This window comes from Fundulus heteroclitus, chromosome 20 (assembly GCF_011125445.2).
Source record: "Fundulus heteroclitus isolate FHET01 chromosome 20, MU-UCD_Fhet_4.1, whole genome shotgun sequence".
Taxonomy (NCBI): Eukaryota; Metazoa; Chordata; class Actinopteri; order Cyprinodontiformes; family Fundulidae; genus Fundulus; species Fundulus heteroclitus.
In genome coordinates this window covers 9,460,370-9,480,053 of record NC_046380.1, presented here as the reverse complement: position 1 = coordinate 9,480,053, position 19,684 = coordinate 9,460,370, and the positions used below count along the sequence as shown (strand labels likewise).

General features: G+C 37.6%; 1 protein-coding gene across 7 annotated transcripts in view; it reads left to right on the top strand.

The window, feature by feature from the left end:
* igfn1.1 (immunoglobulin like and fibronectin type III domain containing 1, tandem duplicate 1) overlaps positions 1-19,684 on the top strand; it is a 34,466-nt gene that overhangs the window by 10,425 nt on the left and 4,357 nt on the right. For 2 of the 7 annotated variants that reach the window (XM_036151273.1, XM_036151279.1), the window contains exons 3-22: positions 3,527-3,646; positions 5,562-5,704; positions 5,842-5,941; positions 6,084-6,128; positions 6,831-6,864; positions 6,991-7,174; positions 7,297-7,410; positions 7,504-7,672; positions 8,986-9,258; positions 9,416-9,850; positions 9,887-10,543; positions 13,922-14,046; positions 14,136-14,277; positions 14,363-14,656; positions 14,745-15,041; positions 15,979-16,158; positions 16,258-16,386; positions 16,487-16,795; positions 18,734-18,819; positions 19,476-19,668. In XM_036151273.1, the coding sequence (XP_036007166.1) occupies positions 3,527-3,646; positions 5,562-5,704; positions 5,842-5,941; positions 6,084-6,128; positions 6,831-6,864; positions 6,991-7,174; positions 7,297-7,410; positions 7,504-7,672; positions 8,986-9,258; positions 9,416-9,850; positions 9,887-10,543; positions 13,922-14,046; positions 14,136-14,277; positions 14,363-14,656; positions 14,745-15,041; positions 15,979-16,158; positions 16,258-16,386; positions 16,487-16,795; positions 18,734-18,819; positions 19,476-19,668 (4,029 nt within the window). The remainder of the gene's footprint in view (positions 1-3,526; positions 3,647-5,561; positions 5,705-5,841; positions 5,942-6,083; positions 6,129-6,830; positions 6,865-6,990; positions 7,175-7,296; positions 7,411-7,503; positions 7,673-8,985; positions 9,259-9,415; positions 9,851-9,886; positions 10,544-13,921; positions 14,047-14,135; positions 14,278-14,362; positions 14,657-14,744; positions 15,042-15,978; positions 16,159-16,257; positions 16,387-16,486; positions 16,796-18,733; positions 18,820-19,475; positions 19,669-19,684) is intronic. The other 5 variants (XM_036151278.1, XM_036151277.1, XM_036151276.1 and 2 more) reach the window with 5 other exon arrangements.

Genomic DNA, 19,684 nt, shown 5'->3' with positions numbered 1-19,684 from the left:
ATAACCAAGCGGCGTTTATTAGTTCTCCTGACAACCCAGGGTCCAGACCAGAAAGCAGCCATAGTTTAGCACACATCTCTGCAGCTTCTGTACTGCTACCCACCCATTACCCCGTTTAGACAGTGGCATGCCCGAGGCCCAAATCAAATAGATTAAAAACCAATATAAAAGAAGCAAAATCTCATAAAAATATTATGAGTCATTAGAATTATGACTAAGAATGAACAGAAACCTGGCTGCAGCAAGAAAATTATGTTAGTATAAATGAGTCAACTCCTAATTATTTAAATTTCCCCATTCTCTAAAATACTGGGTGAGAAGGTAGAGTAGCAACCATCTTTTAGTCTGATTTATTAATTAGTCCATTAATAGCTACAATTCCTTTGAACAGTTAACCCTACGTTCCCCTCATCCAAATTGCAAAGCATTAAAACCACTACAGTCTGATGCTTTACATTGTCGACCAGGCCCTTACTCTCTGTTTCTAGATCAGCTCTTATCTGATTTAGTGTTAATTAAGCTCATTATAGGGGGGGGGGGGGTTTAACATTCATTCAACCCTGAAAGTGATTGCCTAAATGTAGTCGTTAAGGCCATCTTAGACTCAACAGGCTTTGTTCAAAATATCCGCTCACCTACTGACTTTCGTATTCATACTTTGACCTTGTCCTGACATATGGCGTTGATTGTTAAGAAATATTTCCTCATAACGCTGCCCTTTCTAAACGTTTTGTTTAATAAAACAGTTATCCTACTCTGAAAGAAAATATACTTATTGTAGCTCATTATCAAATAATGGTGTATACAATTTTAAAGAACGTATTTTATTTATAATGTTCTCAGTATCACAGAAAACCACAGAAAGGGCATATTTTTTATCATTATTAGTGGAGAATAAGAATCATCCTAAGGTTTTTTGTTAGTACATTTACCATATTTACACAGACTAACAGGTCTGTTGAGCCATCCTCTCCCTTAGCTCTCAGCAGCAATGACTTCTTTATGAATACAATTGATTCTATTACAAATAAAAATCACAAGTTAAAATCATAAATCCTGATGAATCTGAACAGACTGCAGGCATTTCTTGAATACATGAAAAACTGGGGGACATTTAATGTTCTGCTTTCAAATTCAGACATGACAAAAAAGAAACTGCTTAGTCAATTACTTAATCTAGTTGGCATTAAACAGCCCTCAGGTAAGGAGGTAAATAACTTTGGTGTGATTTTTGACCAGCAAATGATATTTAAATCTCATATTAAACAGGTTTCTAGAGTTTCCTTCTTTCACCTCCAGAATATTGCCACAATTATAAAGATCCTGTCCAGGAGTGATGTTGAAAAACGGGTCCATGCATTTGTTATTTAAAGGCCGGACTATTGTAATTATTTATTAGTGCTTCTGTTACCTTTTTTGTACGTATACTCTGTCTTCTCATACCCCCAGTAGGTCGTAGCAGATGGCTGGTTACATTCAGCCTGGTTCTGCTGGAGGTTCAGTTAAAAGGGAGTTTTCCTCTCCACTGTCGCTACGTGCATCCCCGGCATGAGGGATTGCTGCAAGGTCAATGACACAATGAAAGCGACTGTCCACTCTCGCTACATGCTCATCCAGGAGGAGTGAACGCTGCAAGTCATTGACTCAATGCAATCTGCTGGGTTTCCTTAGATATATTTTTTTTATAAACCAGTCTGTCTGTATGATTTAATTGAACTGACTTCATAAAGTGCCTTGAAATGACATGTGCTGTAAATTGCCGTTATATAAAAACAAACAGAACTGTATTATATTTTATTCTCATGAAAAGAGCTGTAAGGTTGATGAAAACTACGACTGCAAGCTAAAAAAAATATACTGGGTCAAACAACATCCATTCACTTCATATTGGAGCTGGCTGAGAGAGAAGTATTGGTTAGCTTAGTACCATGGTATTACTACAAAGCAAAATAGTGTAAAAACGGTCTTTTGTGGGGTTTTAAAATAACATGTCTGGGGCACAGTGTGATCTGCTATAGTGGCATTTTCCCATAAGGATCATACTTTCTCTTCAGATAAACATGTATGTCTGATATTAAGGTCCCCTTCACACCAGATTAAGACTACACACTAGCATAAAAAAGAAAACGTGCAGGGTCCAGGGAGTTCTGCTGTTGAATATTAAGAGCGCAGTGAACTTTCCTTCATGCATTATAGGGCATGAGGGTTCCCTGACTGTTTTGAACTTCGACACAAGTTTTGTGGGGGAATTGTGCCAAAGGTACAGTATATTGTAATGCCAGCATATTGTAAGTCCTTGGGGAGGCATGGGAGAATGTAGTGGCAGCAGTAGCAATATATTCATTATGTGGAGCGGACACACCTGTGAGGCTTGTTCCACAGACAATAAGAAGCTGCACTACCCACGCAGACCCCGTATGAAGGCTACTATAGCACTCATGTCATGGCACTGTGGCTGCCATGTACAGTGCATCATGCCACTTCTTTAGCCAAAAGGACATTATTATGTCGATGCTAGAACACTGTATTCAGAGTTACGTTTATCCCTCTGCAGAAGGGCACACAGTTAGGGAATATATCATACCCCTACAAATCTACCCCAGGCTGTGTTAATTATTGGGAGATTGAGGGAAGACTTGGATTTTTCAGGCTGTACTTTAAATTTAAAATGTACAGTGTGTACACTGAATGGTATACTGTACAGTATAATTTCACAATACTGTCTAAGGACTCAACCTAGGCTTTAGCCGCTTCGCTTGATTGGTCCACCATGATTAGTAAAATAGTATTTAAGATTTTGTGGACATGGTTCGTCTGGCTGCGCCCTCAAGGTGTCCCTCATGGAGATTACTATTTGTGCTCCAGGTGGAATGGTGCACAGCAGTCTGTATAAACTGCTGTATCCTCCCATGCTTTTAGGACGCTGAAAACAATACATGTTTCATCCCTCAAAGTAAGGCTGAAGCAGACAGTGCACGTATAAAGGGAAAGTGGACGTTTAGGAACTATTCAAAGACAATTCTTTCTGAAGATGTGCATCTCAAGGAATTGCTACTTTGGTAGGATGACCAGCAAAGCAGAAGAGAAAATAAAATGAGTCCAGGACAAGGAAAAAAAAAACAGAGGTATGACTAACTTTAAACTAAAAGGTTTTCCAAATAATCCGCAATGCAGTCATGTTTGAACTCTCGTGCAGGTCTTTGAGACCACACAGCGGTCATAACCTGGTGTGAGTGGGCCTTACAAAGACAAACGTATATCCTATTGTTAACTGTTGTTTGCTTTCAATATAAAATAAATGTGAAGGTAGTCCAATTGCTTTTTTAAAAGGTATGTCCCTGAATGGATAAAAAAAAAAAACAATGCATAATATCTGCCATGATTAAAGCAATCATATTTGAATTAATTTCTGCTTACGTTTAACTGTGCGCTTACACTTGGTTTTGCTACAACCTGTTTATGAGCTTTAACAGGCATCTTAGAAATAGTGAGTGTATCTAACGCTAATCCTCTTTGATTAATTTAGGCATCAAGAAGAAATCAAAAGTGCCTGGTGTCATGATTACCCAGTTTCTGGAGGAACTCCCAGAAGGAAAAACAACTCCAGATTTCACCCGAAAACCCATAGCCCTTACTATTCAGGAGGGTAAGATGTTCTACAGATATGGTGTGTTCTTTATCACAATAATTACCTGGAAAGGGGCAAAATGGTTGAGGACAGATAACAAGAGCTCAAAACCTTGAATTTGGGTTAGTTTAGGTTTAAGAACCAAATTTACCCATATCAGACAACTTAGAATACTTGCACCTTCGAGGGGATTTTGCACAGCCTTTTGTCCAATGAACTGCATTCCCACCACAAGGCACAGCTAGAAAATCAATACTCTAAGCAAGGATAAAGTACTCCAAAACACCACAAAGTAATATATTGTAAGTATTTTGTCATTGCAATATCTATTTGTGCAGTGCGAATATTAAAAAGGGCTGCTTGTAATAAAGTAATGGTTATTATATCCCAAGTTTCAGGAATTTAAAGTTTGCAAATACTATATACTGCCTGTTTGGCGGATTCCATAGATCCTCTCTCGTAATGATCAAAATTATAACAATTACATTTTTTACACTTAAAAAAGCATTATATTGTAAAAAAAAAAAGCATGACAAGGAAGAAAGAAGGTAGCGAGAGAAATGCTGATTTATTAAATTTGATATAATTGCAATATTTAACAATAATTTTCCCAATGTATGATTTTCACCATCCAATATTTAAGTATCTTGTATTCTCAGTGTTTATATTTTACTGTTCTCTTTCAGTTTTCCATATGTCTTTAGGGCAGTGTTTGCGGTCAAAACCTTGACAAACCCACCAGAGTAACTTATTCATATTCATGTTTTATTTAAAGCACTGCTCTTCATTATATCACAATAGAATGAAGCAGAATAAGTTGTGGCAAAGTAAAATGTTTTTTTTCCCCAAAACATTATTTGCACTGTCAGAAATAAAAAATCAAACGGAAACTACAAAAGCTCAGCTTCCCTATGGGAAGGTTGCACCTTGCCAAGGGGTATGACTCAGGCAAAAGTGGATGTGATTTCTTTTTTAAAGCTTTCAAAGTTTGTTTCCTGTTGTTCAAACCGACTGCTCACACAGACGAGCTCCGCTAAATATAACAGAATAACAAGCTGTTTGATCCTTCCAGGATGTTTTTTGATCCTTCCAGGATGTTTTTTTTCTTCTCTCATCTGTATTTCAACAGAAAGGCTCTTAGGCTAAAAGCACCAGATTTTTGTAGTTAAAACAGATGTTTTCTGACTACAATAATAATAAAAAAAATCTCAGTTGTTTCTAACATTGTCTAAAAAAACTAAACGATATTTTCATGTTGTCTTTCTCTTTTCATAATTCAAATAAATATTTTTTTTTAAATTTCACAATCAATATTGTTAAAGGCAATTAAAAACAATCTGCATTACTGACTGTTTCATTCTTAAAAGCTGGGATTTTTATTTAACTTTATGCAAAATTTTAATTTTATTGCAAATTCGTTTTAATTTATTTAACGTTAGACATTTAATTTTATTACATGTTGGACATTTTGCTAGACACCCACACTTTGGTGCTTTAGAGTCTTAAACATAACAGCCAGCAGTCCTATTAAACAAGAAACTGCAATTGAAATATAATCAAGTGACAGGCATAATGTGCTTTACAATCGTATTTAAAAAAAAAAAATCAACTCGCGTATCTACACGTAACTTGCACTTACGTATAGATACAACTATTGTTGTTAGAGACCAGGATCTACTATCTGCCAGACCAAACTGACAGAATGACTAAAATTGAATCCTAAAAAGTAAAAAAAAAAAAAAAACAATCCAAATGATTAATAGATATATTTAGCCACTTTAATAAGCAAAAGTCCAGTTTTACCTTTAGTTGCTGCTCAGCTTATTCTGAAGTTAGTTTTTTTTTGTTTCTTTTCATTTTTCATCTAAATACAAAATGAAACACAAAGAAGCGCTAAACTTATTTGTTGTTAATGAAGACTTTGTGGTTACAGGCAAATTTGCATTCTTTAAAGCCATTGTGGTGGGTGATCCAACACCTACTGTAACATGGGGAAGAGCGAAAGGAGAACTCGTTTTTCACCCTGATGTGTGCCAGCAAAAATACGATGAGGCATCCAATGAACATACCCTTGAGGTAAGTTTAGAAAACAACATAACCGGCAAATTACAGTCATCTGAAATAAATCTAAAACATTAAAATGCAATAATGAGTTATTGACAATATAAACTATAAATAAGTAATGTGTCAGACCCTTCATTTCCCTCTGTTAGTTCCCTAAGGTAGCTCCGGAGGATGCTGACACCTACAAGTGTTTTGCAACTAATGAATATGGGAGAGCGGTTTGCACTGTTGTTCTGAACGTTATTGAGGGTATGATTGATTATTCACTGTGTTAGACTGGAGTCTTTCAGTCTGACACACACACACACATACGTATACACACACATAAATATGTATACAAATGTTGACACATTGGGAAGCAAAATTACAAGTTTTGTATCATTGTTCACAGTTGGATTTTCCAAAGCAAGGGAGCTTCAGAAGGTACAAACAGAAGGTACAGTATCAAATAGAGACCTACATTTTGACATTATGAAATCATACTGGTACTTTATTTGTTCTTGTTAGTGTACGGATATACATATTCATCACATTCTAGAATTTTGGCATCCCTAATAAAGATGTGTAAAAGTCTTACAATCAATAAATATTTTATAAAAAACAGATTTTTGGTTTTTAATCAAATCAACCATTTGATTTCACTAATTTTATTCCGTGAGGAAAATATTCCCACATTTAGAGATAATGTATGTGTTTTCTATTGTTTTTGTAACACTAGGGCCGCACGTTCTGGCTCCTATTACAAATCCTATAAAAGTAATGTGACTGAACAATTTTGTACTTTTTACTTAATCTAGGAACTTCTAAAAAGTAATCTATGACTCTTAGCTTTCTTGTAGTATATTTAAATATAAGTACTGGCAAACAGATTTCTGTTAGCAACTGTTTAGAATGGTAAAGTCAGGAGAACATGCAATTCTTCCAGGCAAATGTGCGATAACTTAGGAAATAGTGACAAGAAAATATTTCTTCAGGAATCTTTATCGTCATTATAAAATTTTGGTAAGACACCATTTTATAATCCACCCAGATTCTGTTTACAAAACTGTCCCATATCTACAGTCAGTGCGATAAAGCAAATTTTTAACTGGAACTGCGAATATACTAAGCAGTTTTTTTTTTTGTCATGTTTTCTTAGATGCAACAGAGCTCAGAAAAAAACTTAAAAAACGGTAAGTAAAACATATCATTTAAGGCAGCCTTTTCAAGAGTTTCTTTTCTAGCATAAGATTAAACGTTTTAGTGGAGCTTCACAATAAATAAATAAAAAATAAATAAAAAAATGTCTCACTCTGCAGTAATCCAGATGGAACACGTGAGGAGAAGGCCATGGATGACCATGAAAAGGTCTGGGAAATCCTGCTTAGTGCAGAAAAGAAAGATTACGAGAAAATCTGTTCCGATTATGGCATAACAGACTTCCGTGGCATGCTGAAGAAACTCACTGAAATGAAAAAAGAACGAGAAGAGGAGATTGCACAGGTACAATGTCTGGAGCATCTTGATTTGATTACATATGTTGCTCTTCAACAGCGAAACATATTCTTGAATTTTTTTTTTTTTTACCATTTTAATAAGTTTTCACCTTTTCGTTTTTGCGACAGTTCATCTCACATATTAGGACACTCAAACCTGTTGAAGTCAAAGACAATGACTGTGCAACAATTGAGTTGGATATGGACCTCGTAGATTCTGGCAGCAAAATCTTTCTGTATAAGGTGAGGTATACACACAGATTTTATTCAGAATTTGTTGAATTGAAGTTTTCCAATCAGCATAAAAATATATCATATGTCTGAAAATCTTTGCAGAATGGTGTCATGGTGCCATTCTCTAAGGAAGAGAGTGAAGGAGTTAAGCACAACTTAAGACAAGTTGGCAAAAAATACGTGTTCACAATTAAAAACCTAAGTAAAGAAGATGCTGGGCTCTACTCAGTGGATGTTGAGGGAATCAATGTATTTTCCACAGATTTTAAAGGTAAGGCAAGGCAAACTTATTTGTATAGCACATTTCAGTACAGAGACAATGCAAAGTGCTTTACATGATTAAATTTTGGAAAATAAACAGAATAAAAAGTAGGAATAAAATGTAGAAACAAAATAGAACATAGGAGAAAAGAAAGTAAAAGAAAATATTAAAAACAGTTGGACTATGAAGTTGAACTAATGATGTTTCAGTAAAACTAGAACAGTTGAAGGCAGTCCTAAACAAATGTGTTTTAATCTTGATTTCAAGAAATTCAGGCTTTCAGCACTTTTACAGTTTTCTGGAAGTTTGTTCCAGATAAGTGGAGCATAGGCACTAAATGCTGCTTCTCCATGTTTGGTTCTGGTTCTGGGAATGCAGAGGCAGAAGACCTGAGTGGTCTGGAGGGTTGATACACTGATAACAAGTCTGTGATGCATTTAGGTGCTAAACCATTCAGGGATTTATAGACTAACAGAAGTATTTTAAATTCTATTCTCTGAGATACAGGGTAAGAACAGATTGGTAAGAAGTTCTAATCTGGTAGGAAAATTTTTATCCTGCCGTATGAAAATGTGACAACAGTGGTCTATTGATAGCAGCTGAGTACTTAACTTTTCAGCATTCCCTCACACGGATCATGCATATGACGACAGTGGAAAGGAAAACACACCTGGCTCTGTCTGATTACCCATCTGCTTCAACCAACTGAGAGATTGAGAAGACAGACCAGACATACAAAAACAGGGAACTGGTGCAGGTGGACTTGCTTTGTCAAAGAAAATATAGTTAGTGCCAGTAATAGCTCCTTTTGCGCTTTCTGATAAGAGGGAAACAGCCAAACAGATAAGCTGTTAACAAGTAGGAAAATCCATGGGATGAAAGGCAGAGTACCACAACTTAGAGGAAGCAACAGCTCCTTTAATTGCTTTTTCAAGAAGAAAAATAGGGTTAATAACTGAAAGACGAGGTCAAGTGTATCACCTCTTGAGAGAAGATATAAAGTTGCTGGTAGCAATATTTCGGTGGATGCCCCCTTTCCTGGGCCAAGACAGATTTAGCTTCTATGAAACGGTAAAAAAAAACAAAAAAACAAAAAAAAAAAACAAAAAAAAAAAAAAAAACTGCTATAAAATAATTTTGCTTTTGAAATAGTTAAAGGATTTAACTGACATCAAAAGGATGTTTGAAATGTAATCAAATGTACACAAAGAAAGTGTCCATCAATAAATGACTGAACCAAATAGGACTTTATGAAAATGTATAGAAGTAATGAAAGCTATTTGTCTTCTTTTGTGTTTTTTTTTCCTCTTTAAATTCTGCAGTGCCTGAAGTTGACTTTGCTGTCAAAATTCAAGAGGTCAAAGCCGAAGAACGAGAGGATGCTCTCTTTCAATGTGTCCTCACTGCACCAATGAATGAGATCAAATGGTATGGCAAAAGCGCTCTTCTGACAAATGATGAGAAGCATGAGATAATTGTATCTGAAGATAAACTCATCCACAAGCTGATTGTGCGGGACTGTCTGCCTTTGGATGGTGGTATCTATGCTGCTGTGGCAGGAATCAAGTCTTGCAATGCCTGGCTTGTGGTTGAAGGTGAGAAAACTTTTACTGTCCATTTCCCAGCTTTGAAGAGTTAAGACAAGAAACAATGAAGGCTTCCAATTAAATAAGCTGCTCAGAGTTTAAAGATAATTCATAAAACGGCATGATAACAGACTATTGTTTATTATTTTCTTCATATTTTTTACAGTGGAAAAAGATCCAGCCAAAAAGGCAAAAAAGGCAGCACGCAAAACCACCATTGCTGGAGCTGGCAATGATGACGAACTGATGAAAATAGCAAAGGAACAGCAAGAAAGATATCAGAAAGAACTGGAAGAAAAAATAGAACTTGCCAAAAAAACTCAAGCGGAGAAGGAAGTGGCAGATGCAGCTGCCCGGGCAAAGGAAGAGGAAGAGGCTGAGGCCAAAGCTGCAGCAAAGGCAGCGGCCAAAGCTGCAGCAAAGGCAAAGAGAGCAGCAGCTGGAAAAGATGGAGCTGTTAGGAAAACTAAGAAAAAAGGAAGTGGTGCTGCGGGAGCAGGATCCGCCTTAGATGGGGCCAGTGGAGCCACAGGAGGAGCTCTGGGGGTTGGTCCTGGTGGGGCAGGTGGAGTTGCAGGTGGAGCTGCAGGTGGAGCTGCAGGTGGAGCTGCAGGTGGGGCTGCAGGTGGGGTTGCAGGTGGGGCTGCAGGTGGGGCTGCAGGTGGAGTTGCAGGTGGAGCTGCAGGTGGAGCTGCAGGTGGAGTTGCAGGTGGGGCTGCAGGTGGGGCTGCAGGTGGAGTTGCAGGTGGGGCTGCAGGTGGAGTTGCAGGTGGAGCTGCAGGTGGGGTTGCAGGTGGGGCTGCAGGTGGGGCTGCAGGTGGAGCTGCAGGTGGGGCTGCAGGTGGAGCTGCAGGTGGAGTTGCAGGTGGGGCTGCAGGTGGAGTTGCAGGTGGAGTTGCAGGTGGAGCAGCTGCTGGTGCCCATGGTGCAGGTGGAGCTGCTGCTGGTGCCCATGGTGCTGGTGGAGCAGCTGCTGGTGCCCATGGTGCTGGTGGAGCTGCTGCTGGAGCATTAGCAGGAGTTAAAGGTGGCACTAGAGCTGGGACTGGAGGCATTGAGGGTGAAGATTTGGATGAATATTCTGATGAAGAATATGATGACGATTCGTTTGAGGATTCAGACGAAGACATTGAGGGACAAGGAAAAGGAGGGGAAAGAGGAAAGAGAGGTGTGGGAGGTGAAGGAGAAGGAGAAGAGGAAGGAGAGGAAGGAGAGGAAGGAGAAGGAGGGGAAAAAGGAGGGAAACGGAGGAAACGAGTAAGAGCTGGCCCACTGGTTCCTGATACAGTTACAGGTAAGAGAATAACCCTTAAATTGTATAATTCACATTCATCTCCATTTAAACTTAGTTTTCCTTTAGGTTTATTATGATCTAGCACAAAGTTTATAAATGTAGAACATGATTTTTTTAAATCAAATTTTAAAAGTTAATTGTTTTTCTTTTCTAGTTTTACAACATCTTGGACATTTTATTAAAAAAAACAATATTGACTTCCTGTCAGTCTATAATCAACATAAAACTACTTTACATTTTTAAATTATTATGGAGCTTTGTATTTCAAACAATGTTTATTGTTATGTTTTATGTTGACTTAAGATGTTTCTGTATATAAAGGCACTTTACTATGACTTATAGGAGCTAAAAAAATGTGAAAAATGAAAAATCCAAAAACATGGAAATCTGGAAAAAAAGAGAAAACATAAAATAAGTTAAGGACCTTCTTGCTGCAAGGCAACAGTGCTACCCACTGCGCCACTGTGCTGCCAATGTATAACATCGCTAGCACATCTTCATGTATAACTTTTTTTTTTTTGGACAAGCAAAATGAAAAAAAAAATACAGCCACATTGGTGTCCTGGCCACTTGTACAAATAGCCACAAGATATGTGAGTGGGTCCTTTTATTATATCAAGATGGTACGGAAAGGAGAAAATCAAATCTACTAAAAAGGTAATTGACTTTGAGTGCAACATTTACAATTCACACCACACAGGGATTAACATGGTGCCATCTCTGCAGAAAATTGTGTATTCTATACTTAATTTCTTTTTTAACCTTTTACGGTAACATAAACGTTTTATATATTTGCATTTTCTGTGTAATAAGTGTGCTATTATGTCTGTAGAAATGTTTGTCTTTATTCATTTTATAGACGTCTTGTTTGGTTAATGAGGATGGTGTACAATTAACCAGGATGTAAAGAGAAAAGAGGAAGAAAAAAAACAAACCTAGATATGCACTTAGATATATTAAAGGAAATAGTTTGACCCAGCAAATTGTATTTAAAGAAAGATACAAGAGAAATGCAAGGGTTCAGCTTTCGTACAACTGTTGCTGCTGTTTACCGTCTCGCTATTGGTTTTTACTTTAAATGTTTTTTTTTACTAATGTTATTTGTCGGGCTAACTTGACAGTAAATCAACAATGTTGGCTTGGTGTTATTTACCATCATACCCACTAAAATGAAAAGTCAGTAACAGTAGAAGATGTGGCCGAGGTGGGAGTTGCATTGGACAAGCAGCAAGCTGGGATGGTGAGGGTGCAGAAGGAGGTGAGCCAAGAGCAGCTGGCAAATGTTCAGGCCGTGCACGGCACGTCCCATTTATCAAGCAGAGAGTTTGTGGTAAGATTGCTGGCCACTGCATTCATTGCTGCATGGGGGAGGTATCATCACTGCGCAAATAATTTAATGCTATGATGACATTTACAGGGAATTGCAGGTTGAAAGAATAGGTTTGCAACCACCAAGGAAAAATGCTAGTTGTTTCTCACCATTTAACATTAAACGTAAAATATTAAACACTTAATTAAACCATGGTCATGCCTGAGAGGAATGCTAAATATATCCAATTCTAAATTATTTTTTTAAATGTTTGCCTCAATATATATCACTCATGCCTGTGAATATTAGAGACTGATTAGTTATTAACTGTGTTTCTTTGACCTGCAGGTTGGACATCAGCAGAAAAATCTTCTGTTTGTCTCAACATGTGCCGTTTTATGGAAAATTGGGATGCTTTTGTGCTGTTTGTGCCTCTGTGTTTATATTCCTGCTTGGTGTTTATGACATTAATTCAGGCTCCATTGAGCTAAATTATTTTAACACAGAACAAAAAAAGGATAATACTACTGAAACAGTAAGTGCGTACATGGGGTTTTACATAACGGAAAAATCAAGGAAGAGACGTGAAATTTACTGAACACTAATTTGCCATTAGTATATAAATACTTCAAATAAAGAAGGAACTGTCAGTACTGAGAGGAAGATTTCATTTGTTAACAGCTTTCTTAAGACTTTATTTTAAGCTTAGAAATTTCAACTTATCAAACTGAAGAAAGCATCTAGATAGCAGGCCACTTAAGTTTTATATTCATGAAGACTTCATCAATTCAAATGATGGCAAAACACACTCAAATGATATTGTTCTAACCTCATACATCACATCTGTCTGTGAAATGATGAAAACTATATTACTTTAAATGCTATACTTTGGCAGGTAAGTCAGCATACAGGGAAAGAATACCATTCATTTTTTCAAATTCACACAGTTAAAACCAGATATTTACATACACTGTTGGTATATTTAACTGCCTGGAATGAAATCAGGCTTTTGTTTTTCATTTTAAGGTCATTTAGGATTACAAATGCTTATTTCTACTTGCTAAATGCCAAAACTTTGATTTTTTTTTTACTTTATTCAAATTCTAAAGTTGTCATACATTTCCTTAGCATTTAGTCTAACTTCGTTTTAAACTGACTTGGGTCAAAAAGGTAACCTTCAGCTAGCTTTTAACAATAGTTGTAGAATGCTGTCTATTCCTGCTGACAGAAACGGCGTAAACAAGTCAGGGTTGTAAGCCACTTTGCTCACACACACATTTTCAGCTCTGCCAACACATCTTCTATGGGACTGAGATGCATAGGGTCAATGTACATTTGAAAGACCTATTTGTGCCCAAGCTTCAGTATTTCCAAATAATGTTATTTCCTGTTATTAACTGTAACAGGTGCATTCAAGGCAAAAGTTTAAGACATATTTCTTCCTGCAGTAATGCTTGTTTCCCTCTGAGTGGTCATCCAGCCTCTAGGTTGGGGACAAGAATAGTGACAATGTCAGTAATGACACTCATTACCAGTTTTAGCCAGCATTTCTCAAGGTCTTTTGTTTATATTTGTCTATTCTGGAAAATATTTGCCAGCTTCAGGCATCTGGAAATTGTACCAAAGAATATACACAATTCTTTTCCTGATATGTTAGCTGATTTACTCTGATGTCACCCATGGGAGTAGTATGCTTGAGGTGTTGGCTTAAAAAGCAAACAGGTGAAGTCATCATCTAGAAGATGTCATTGGTTTGTCAAATTATATATAAGCACAGAAATAAGGCAAGACTCTTGAATTTGGATTTTTTTTTTCTAATAAAATCTCTCTCTCTCATTATTATGGTATTTAGCAAATATATATAATATTGGTTAACCTAACTGACCTAAAACTGAATTGTATTCTGTCAGACAGTGACAAATATTAGGTATTTTTCTGGTTTTAACTACAGTCATGTGTTAATTTATTGTGGATATTAGTTCATACCTACACAAAGAAGAGGCAAATTAACAAAACAGGAATGTGCAATGATGGCAATATGTGCATTTAATAAATTGCTTGTTTCTCAGACCCAGGAGTTCACTTTCACGCTGGTCTTTCTGACTGCAAAGCCATTATGGGAGAAGCCGCCGAGCTGGAGTGTAAAGTAAGCAGCGAAGAGTGTGTAGGGACATGGTACAAAGACGGAGCTGAGGTAAGCTAAAAGTCCTAAAGCAGTCATTTTCAGGACTGTGTTCTTGAATGATACTGAACCAATAAAGAACAGTATTTTTTTCCTCCCAGATTCAGTCATCTGAGAATTTAGCAATTTCAAAAGACGGATGTTTCCATAGGCTGAAAATTCTCAAAGTCACAGAGGAATATGCTGGGAAATATAAATTTGAAGCTGATGGCCGGAAGACTGAGTCTGAAATTGTTGTTGAGGGTAAAAGTTGACATAATTGATCAGAGTGTGAATGCAGGTCTTTAATCTCAAATGTAAACATCTTTGTGCATTTTCTTGATTTCAGATCCCCCACGATTTGACACGGAGGAGCTTGAAGCATTTAAAACCGCAGTGACTGTAAAGAAGGGACACAAAGCTACTTATAAACTGTCCTACATTGGCAGGGAACCAATAAAGGTCCAGTGGTACCTCGAGGGAGAAGAGCTTTCAAGTGAAGGCAATATAAATATTGACACTTCAGACGGAGAGAGCCGTTTGCTTCTGATGAAGCTGCAGCGAAAGGACAGCGGTGAAGTCAAGATAAAACTCAAAAATGAGTTTGGCACGATTGAGGCTGTAAGCCAGCTAAATGTACTGGGTATGTATTTGACAGATGTGACATTTTAGTATAGAATGATCTGTTCAGATGAAACGATTGTGTTACATACTACACTGGATTCTGACAGATAAACCCACACCTCCAATGGGACCTCTGGAGATTGTTGAGGCCTCCTCCTCTGTAATTGAATTCAAGTGGAGACCCCCAAAGGACAGTGGCGGCTGCAAGGTACAAAACTACATCGTTGAGCGGCAGCAGGTTGGCCGGAACACCTGGAAGAAGATCGGGCCTATTGGTCCCGCGGCAAAATACAGAGATTCCGACGTGGACCATGGGAGGAGGTACTGCTATCGCATCAGAGTGGAGACCGAAATGGGAACCAGCGAGTTGATGGAAACAGAAGACATTCAAGCAGGAACAAAAGGTAATATCCAGTTAAAAGTACCTAAAGACACCTTTAACCTTAAAAGCAACCTGACCATACTAACGTTTGTGTAATTCCTCTCCAGGTTTGACATGTTCTACAACAAAAAAAAAAACAGAAATATACATTTTTTACATGGCACTTCACTGGTTATGGTAGTTAGAGACGAGCCAACAAGACTTTCACTGACTAGTTGACTGGTACATAGTTACAGACAGAGTGATGGTAAAAAGAACATGTCCCCATGCATTAAATATTGTTTTAATGCATGATCGATCTGGACTCACTCTCTAAAATAATTTAAATCTTATCCCAAGTACCTCAAACCACACACCAGAGATCTGACCATGTTATTTGTTACGAAGCACAAACACAAAATGGACAACTTAGTGAAATAACAATAATGTCTACCTTTCAAACTCATTGACATAAACAAATGACATACTTTCTTTTCACATGCGTCACATTTTCTAGTAAATCCCTATTCTATAATCTCATGGAATTTACACAACCAGGTCACAAAACAAGGAAAAATAAGGTTATCAACGCAAATATATTAAACAAAACATATTCCACTGGAATCAACAACCATTGAGGCATTTTATTTTATTTCTAGGTTAATCCCTGTATTGATATTACTTATTTCCCCCTTAAATAACCCTCTTGTTAAAGGAAATGACAATCACTTTTTGGAGCAAATAAACCTTACTTATTTGTTTTATGTTTTCATTTAGTTTAAATGTCAGGTTATTTATATTGTATAGATGTTTCTCCCCCCACACCTCATTAGTTATTGCCCAATAACACCAGAATTTATAATGTGACAGAGGAATCTGACATGGGGTTAAATCAGGGAATTAAAGCAAGGCTGTGCCAATGGCATACCAACTCATTTAAAAACAAACTTGAAACAAATGCATGCTTGTTGTGTGTACAGCATATCCTGGACCTCCATCAGCACCAAAGGTTGCCAGCGCCTTCAAGGACTGCATCAACCTCACATGGTCCCCTCCTGCCGACACTGGAGGAACCAACATTCTGGGTTACAACCTGGAGAAACGCAAGAAGGGCAGCAATCTCTGGGGCCCGGTAAACCCTCCCAATGAGATTATTAAAGGTTACTTCACCACTTATCTACGCTTTCAGTTAACTCTGGCAATATTAATAGTTTTCGGCGATAAACTAATGAGGTGTAGATATCAATTTTCCTGTTCAGGTAAAGGATGTGCGGTTAAAGAGGTGGTTGAAGGCATGGAGTACGAGTTCCGTGTGTCTGCAATCAATGGCTCCGGAGCTGGTGAATTCAGCAATCCATCCGAGTTTGTTTTTGCCAGAGACCCTAAAAGTAGGTGGATGATTACAAATATTATGACAGAACTGTCATTGTTAATCTACATAAGATATTAGTGTGACATCAAAAGTGACATCCGAATCATGTGTTTCAGAGCCGCCTGGTAAAGTGCTCGATTTGAAAGTGACAGATTCCACCTACACAACCCTATCCCTGTCTTGGAACAAGCCCAAGGATATTAAGGGGGTTGAGGATGAAGCGAAGGGATATTTTGTGGAGATCAGGCCTGCAGAAAATACAGACTGGGATCGATGCAATTCCAATGCAATAACCATGACTTCATATACGGCAAAGGGCATGAAGTCACTGGCCATGTACTGGGTGAGAGTTATTGCTACTAATGATGGAGGCGAGGGAGAGCCTCAGGAGCTGGACAATTACATTCTCGCTATGCCGCCTCCTGGTAAGTACATTTGCACCTAAATCAACCTCTAAAAATACATTTAAAGAAACACCAGGCAAAACTAGGCAGTCAGTATTGATTGATACATACATACATACATACATACACACACACACACATACACACACACACATATATATATATATATATATATATATATATATATATATATATATATATATATATATATATATATATATATATATATATATATATATATATATATATATTTCTTAGGGCAGAGATTCCCAAAACTCCCACTAGGCAGTGTGCGACATGAAAAATGTAATGGTGGTCTGGCAGTGTTTTTTTCCCCACACCATAAATAAACGAATAAATAAAATATGTGTAAATAAACATTTTCTTTGTAAAAAATTCAAATCAAAAACTAAATTTAATAAATAAATAAATATGTATTTATTGCTAAGTGCTGTTGCACACTTAATGGTTCTTTAAGTTAGGTTGTTTTGGGGTTATACTGGAAGAAAGGTGTGGCTCCCAGGGGGAGGAGTGGTGGTTCGGGGGACTGGCGGGGTGAAAGCTGTCCCGTTCTGTTCGCTTCACGTCATTTACGCCAATAAAGGGAGAATTGAATTTGGGCCAAAAGTTTTATTTACAAGATTAAATTCAGTGACTAGGTCTCTCTATCGATCGCGCAGCATCTACAAACAGCTCTGCCCATGGTGCCGTGACTCACCATGCTACAAGCACTGATGTCACACGCACACCGCTGCTGCTGTTGGAAAAATTGGTGGTAAACAGGATTTCTTAACTTGTATTACAGCTCTGAGGCTCACGCACAGAGTTGTAATACTTTTGTGATTCAGACAGGTGCAGTTAATTTTAAAGATGCAGTTTTAGCGCATATTCAGGGTGGAACAGGGAAACTGGCAACCGGCGGTGGGGGAGTGCGATGGTGGGGCTGCGGGGAGCTGAGGTGTATTGCCATGGCAGCGTTTACCTGCTGGATGTAACCACTATGAAAAAAATCTGAAAAAAGTTTTATTTCTCTGATTAATAACCGTTTTAGAGTTATTATTACTCTATGCCGCTCTGTCAAAGTGTTATATCCCTCTCTATCTCGTCATCGGGCACAAATTAAACATCTTCGTGTTTGTATTTTGCGGCATAAATCGTGAGTCAGACCCAGATTTAGAAGCTGGTAAATGAAATAAAGTGAGAACACACACAGGTAGATCATCAGAGTTTAGTCTGTGAATCCACCTGGATGGTCTCTGCTTCAGAGACGTTTCAGGTTGTCTGTGGAGGTGTGACCGATCTGAGAGTCTCTTTCTTTCTCTGGCTCCAGGCTGAGCCACCGATGCACCTGAAAATCCTCAGGATTCTGTTGTGGATATTGTGTATAACTTTATTGCAATTTAATTCAAATTATGATCTAATTTTATTTCCTTAACCTTTGTTATGATGGTTGTGTTATTCGTTATTGCAACTGCAATTTATTTTTTCTAATGTGTGTTCTGGTCATTCGAGCATGATTAAACATGCCGCCTTTAATATAGCTATAAAAAAAAACTTGTTCCACTTATTATTTTTTTGTGTTGTTCATTTTGAAGATTAGGGGTGTGTCAATCCGGTTGGGACACAGAAAGGGTTGCGTGGCTAAAAAGGTTTGGGAATCGCTGCAAGTTAGAAATTGAATTAAGGAAATCAAAAGATAGAAATCGAATTTAAGAAAAGAAAAAAACAGATCATCCCACAAATCAAAATCCTCCAGATGATCTTGAGACCACCTTTAAATCAGGCAACACACTGAATGCTTGGATCTTTTTCTCAATGATAGATGTTTTGTAAAAGTTGTTCTTCTGCTTTGTATCATCACATGTGAAAAGTGTTCTTGCTAAAAAAAAAAAAAAAAAAAAAAAAAGACTATGACTCTATAAACATATTCATATAAACTTGTTTTTTTGTCCGACATAGTGAGACCACGCTTCACTGACGCCAAAATCCAAAGTTTCATGATTGTGAGAGCGGGAAATTCTGCACGATTCAACATTAATTTTCAGGTAATTAATCAAGTGAAAATGCAGTCATATTCAATAAATTAGAATATGCATTTCTAAGAAACTTGTTTGTCAGATTAAAAAAAGCAACCTTTAAGCTGGTATTAAACATACTTTTCATCAAGTTCCCATTTCTGCATGAAAAATATTGCTTTTTTTTATTGGTCTGATACAATGCTGTTATCTTAAGTGCTACATTTTTATTAGCTGGAGGTGGAAGAAAAATCATAATTAGCAGAGATAAAGACTTTAAACATCATCACTCTGTGTTAATCTATATAATGTGTTTCCCTTTATGAATTGATTTACTGAAATAAATGAACTTTTCAATAGTATTCTACATTCTACCTGGGGGAGTGCTGGCCTAGTGGTTAGAGCAGTGCGCTTGCACTCAGAGAAGGATGCAAGTACCCGGTTCGATCCCCAGCGCCTGCACTCTGGGTCCCTGAGCAAGACCCTTAACCCCAGAACCTATCCTAGGGGATAGGTTAAAAGCAGAGAACACATTTCGTTGCTTGTACTTGTGACAGTTCAATGACAGTAAAATTTAATTATATTCTATTCTTCTATTCTGCATTATTAAGCATGGCTGCACGTAGCTCTAACCTAATTGAATGTTCTTGCAAATCTGAAATAAGTCAGGTTGTCATATTTTTTAGGCTTCACCCTGGCCAGAGGTAACCTGGCTAAAGGATGGAGTGCCAGTGTCTAAAAAGGTGACCATCAGCAACGCTGAGGGTGCATCCCAGCTTCTGATCCCTTCATCGGAGCGGACCGATACCGGCATCTATACCATCATTGTCAAAAACATTGTAGGACAGGAAACATTCAGCATTGAAATTAGAGTCACTGGTGAGTGAAATATAGT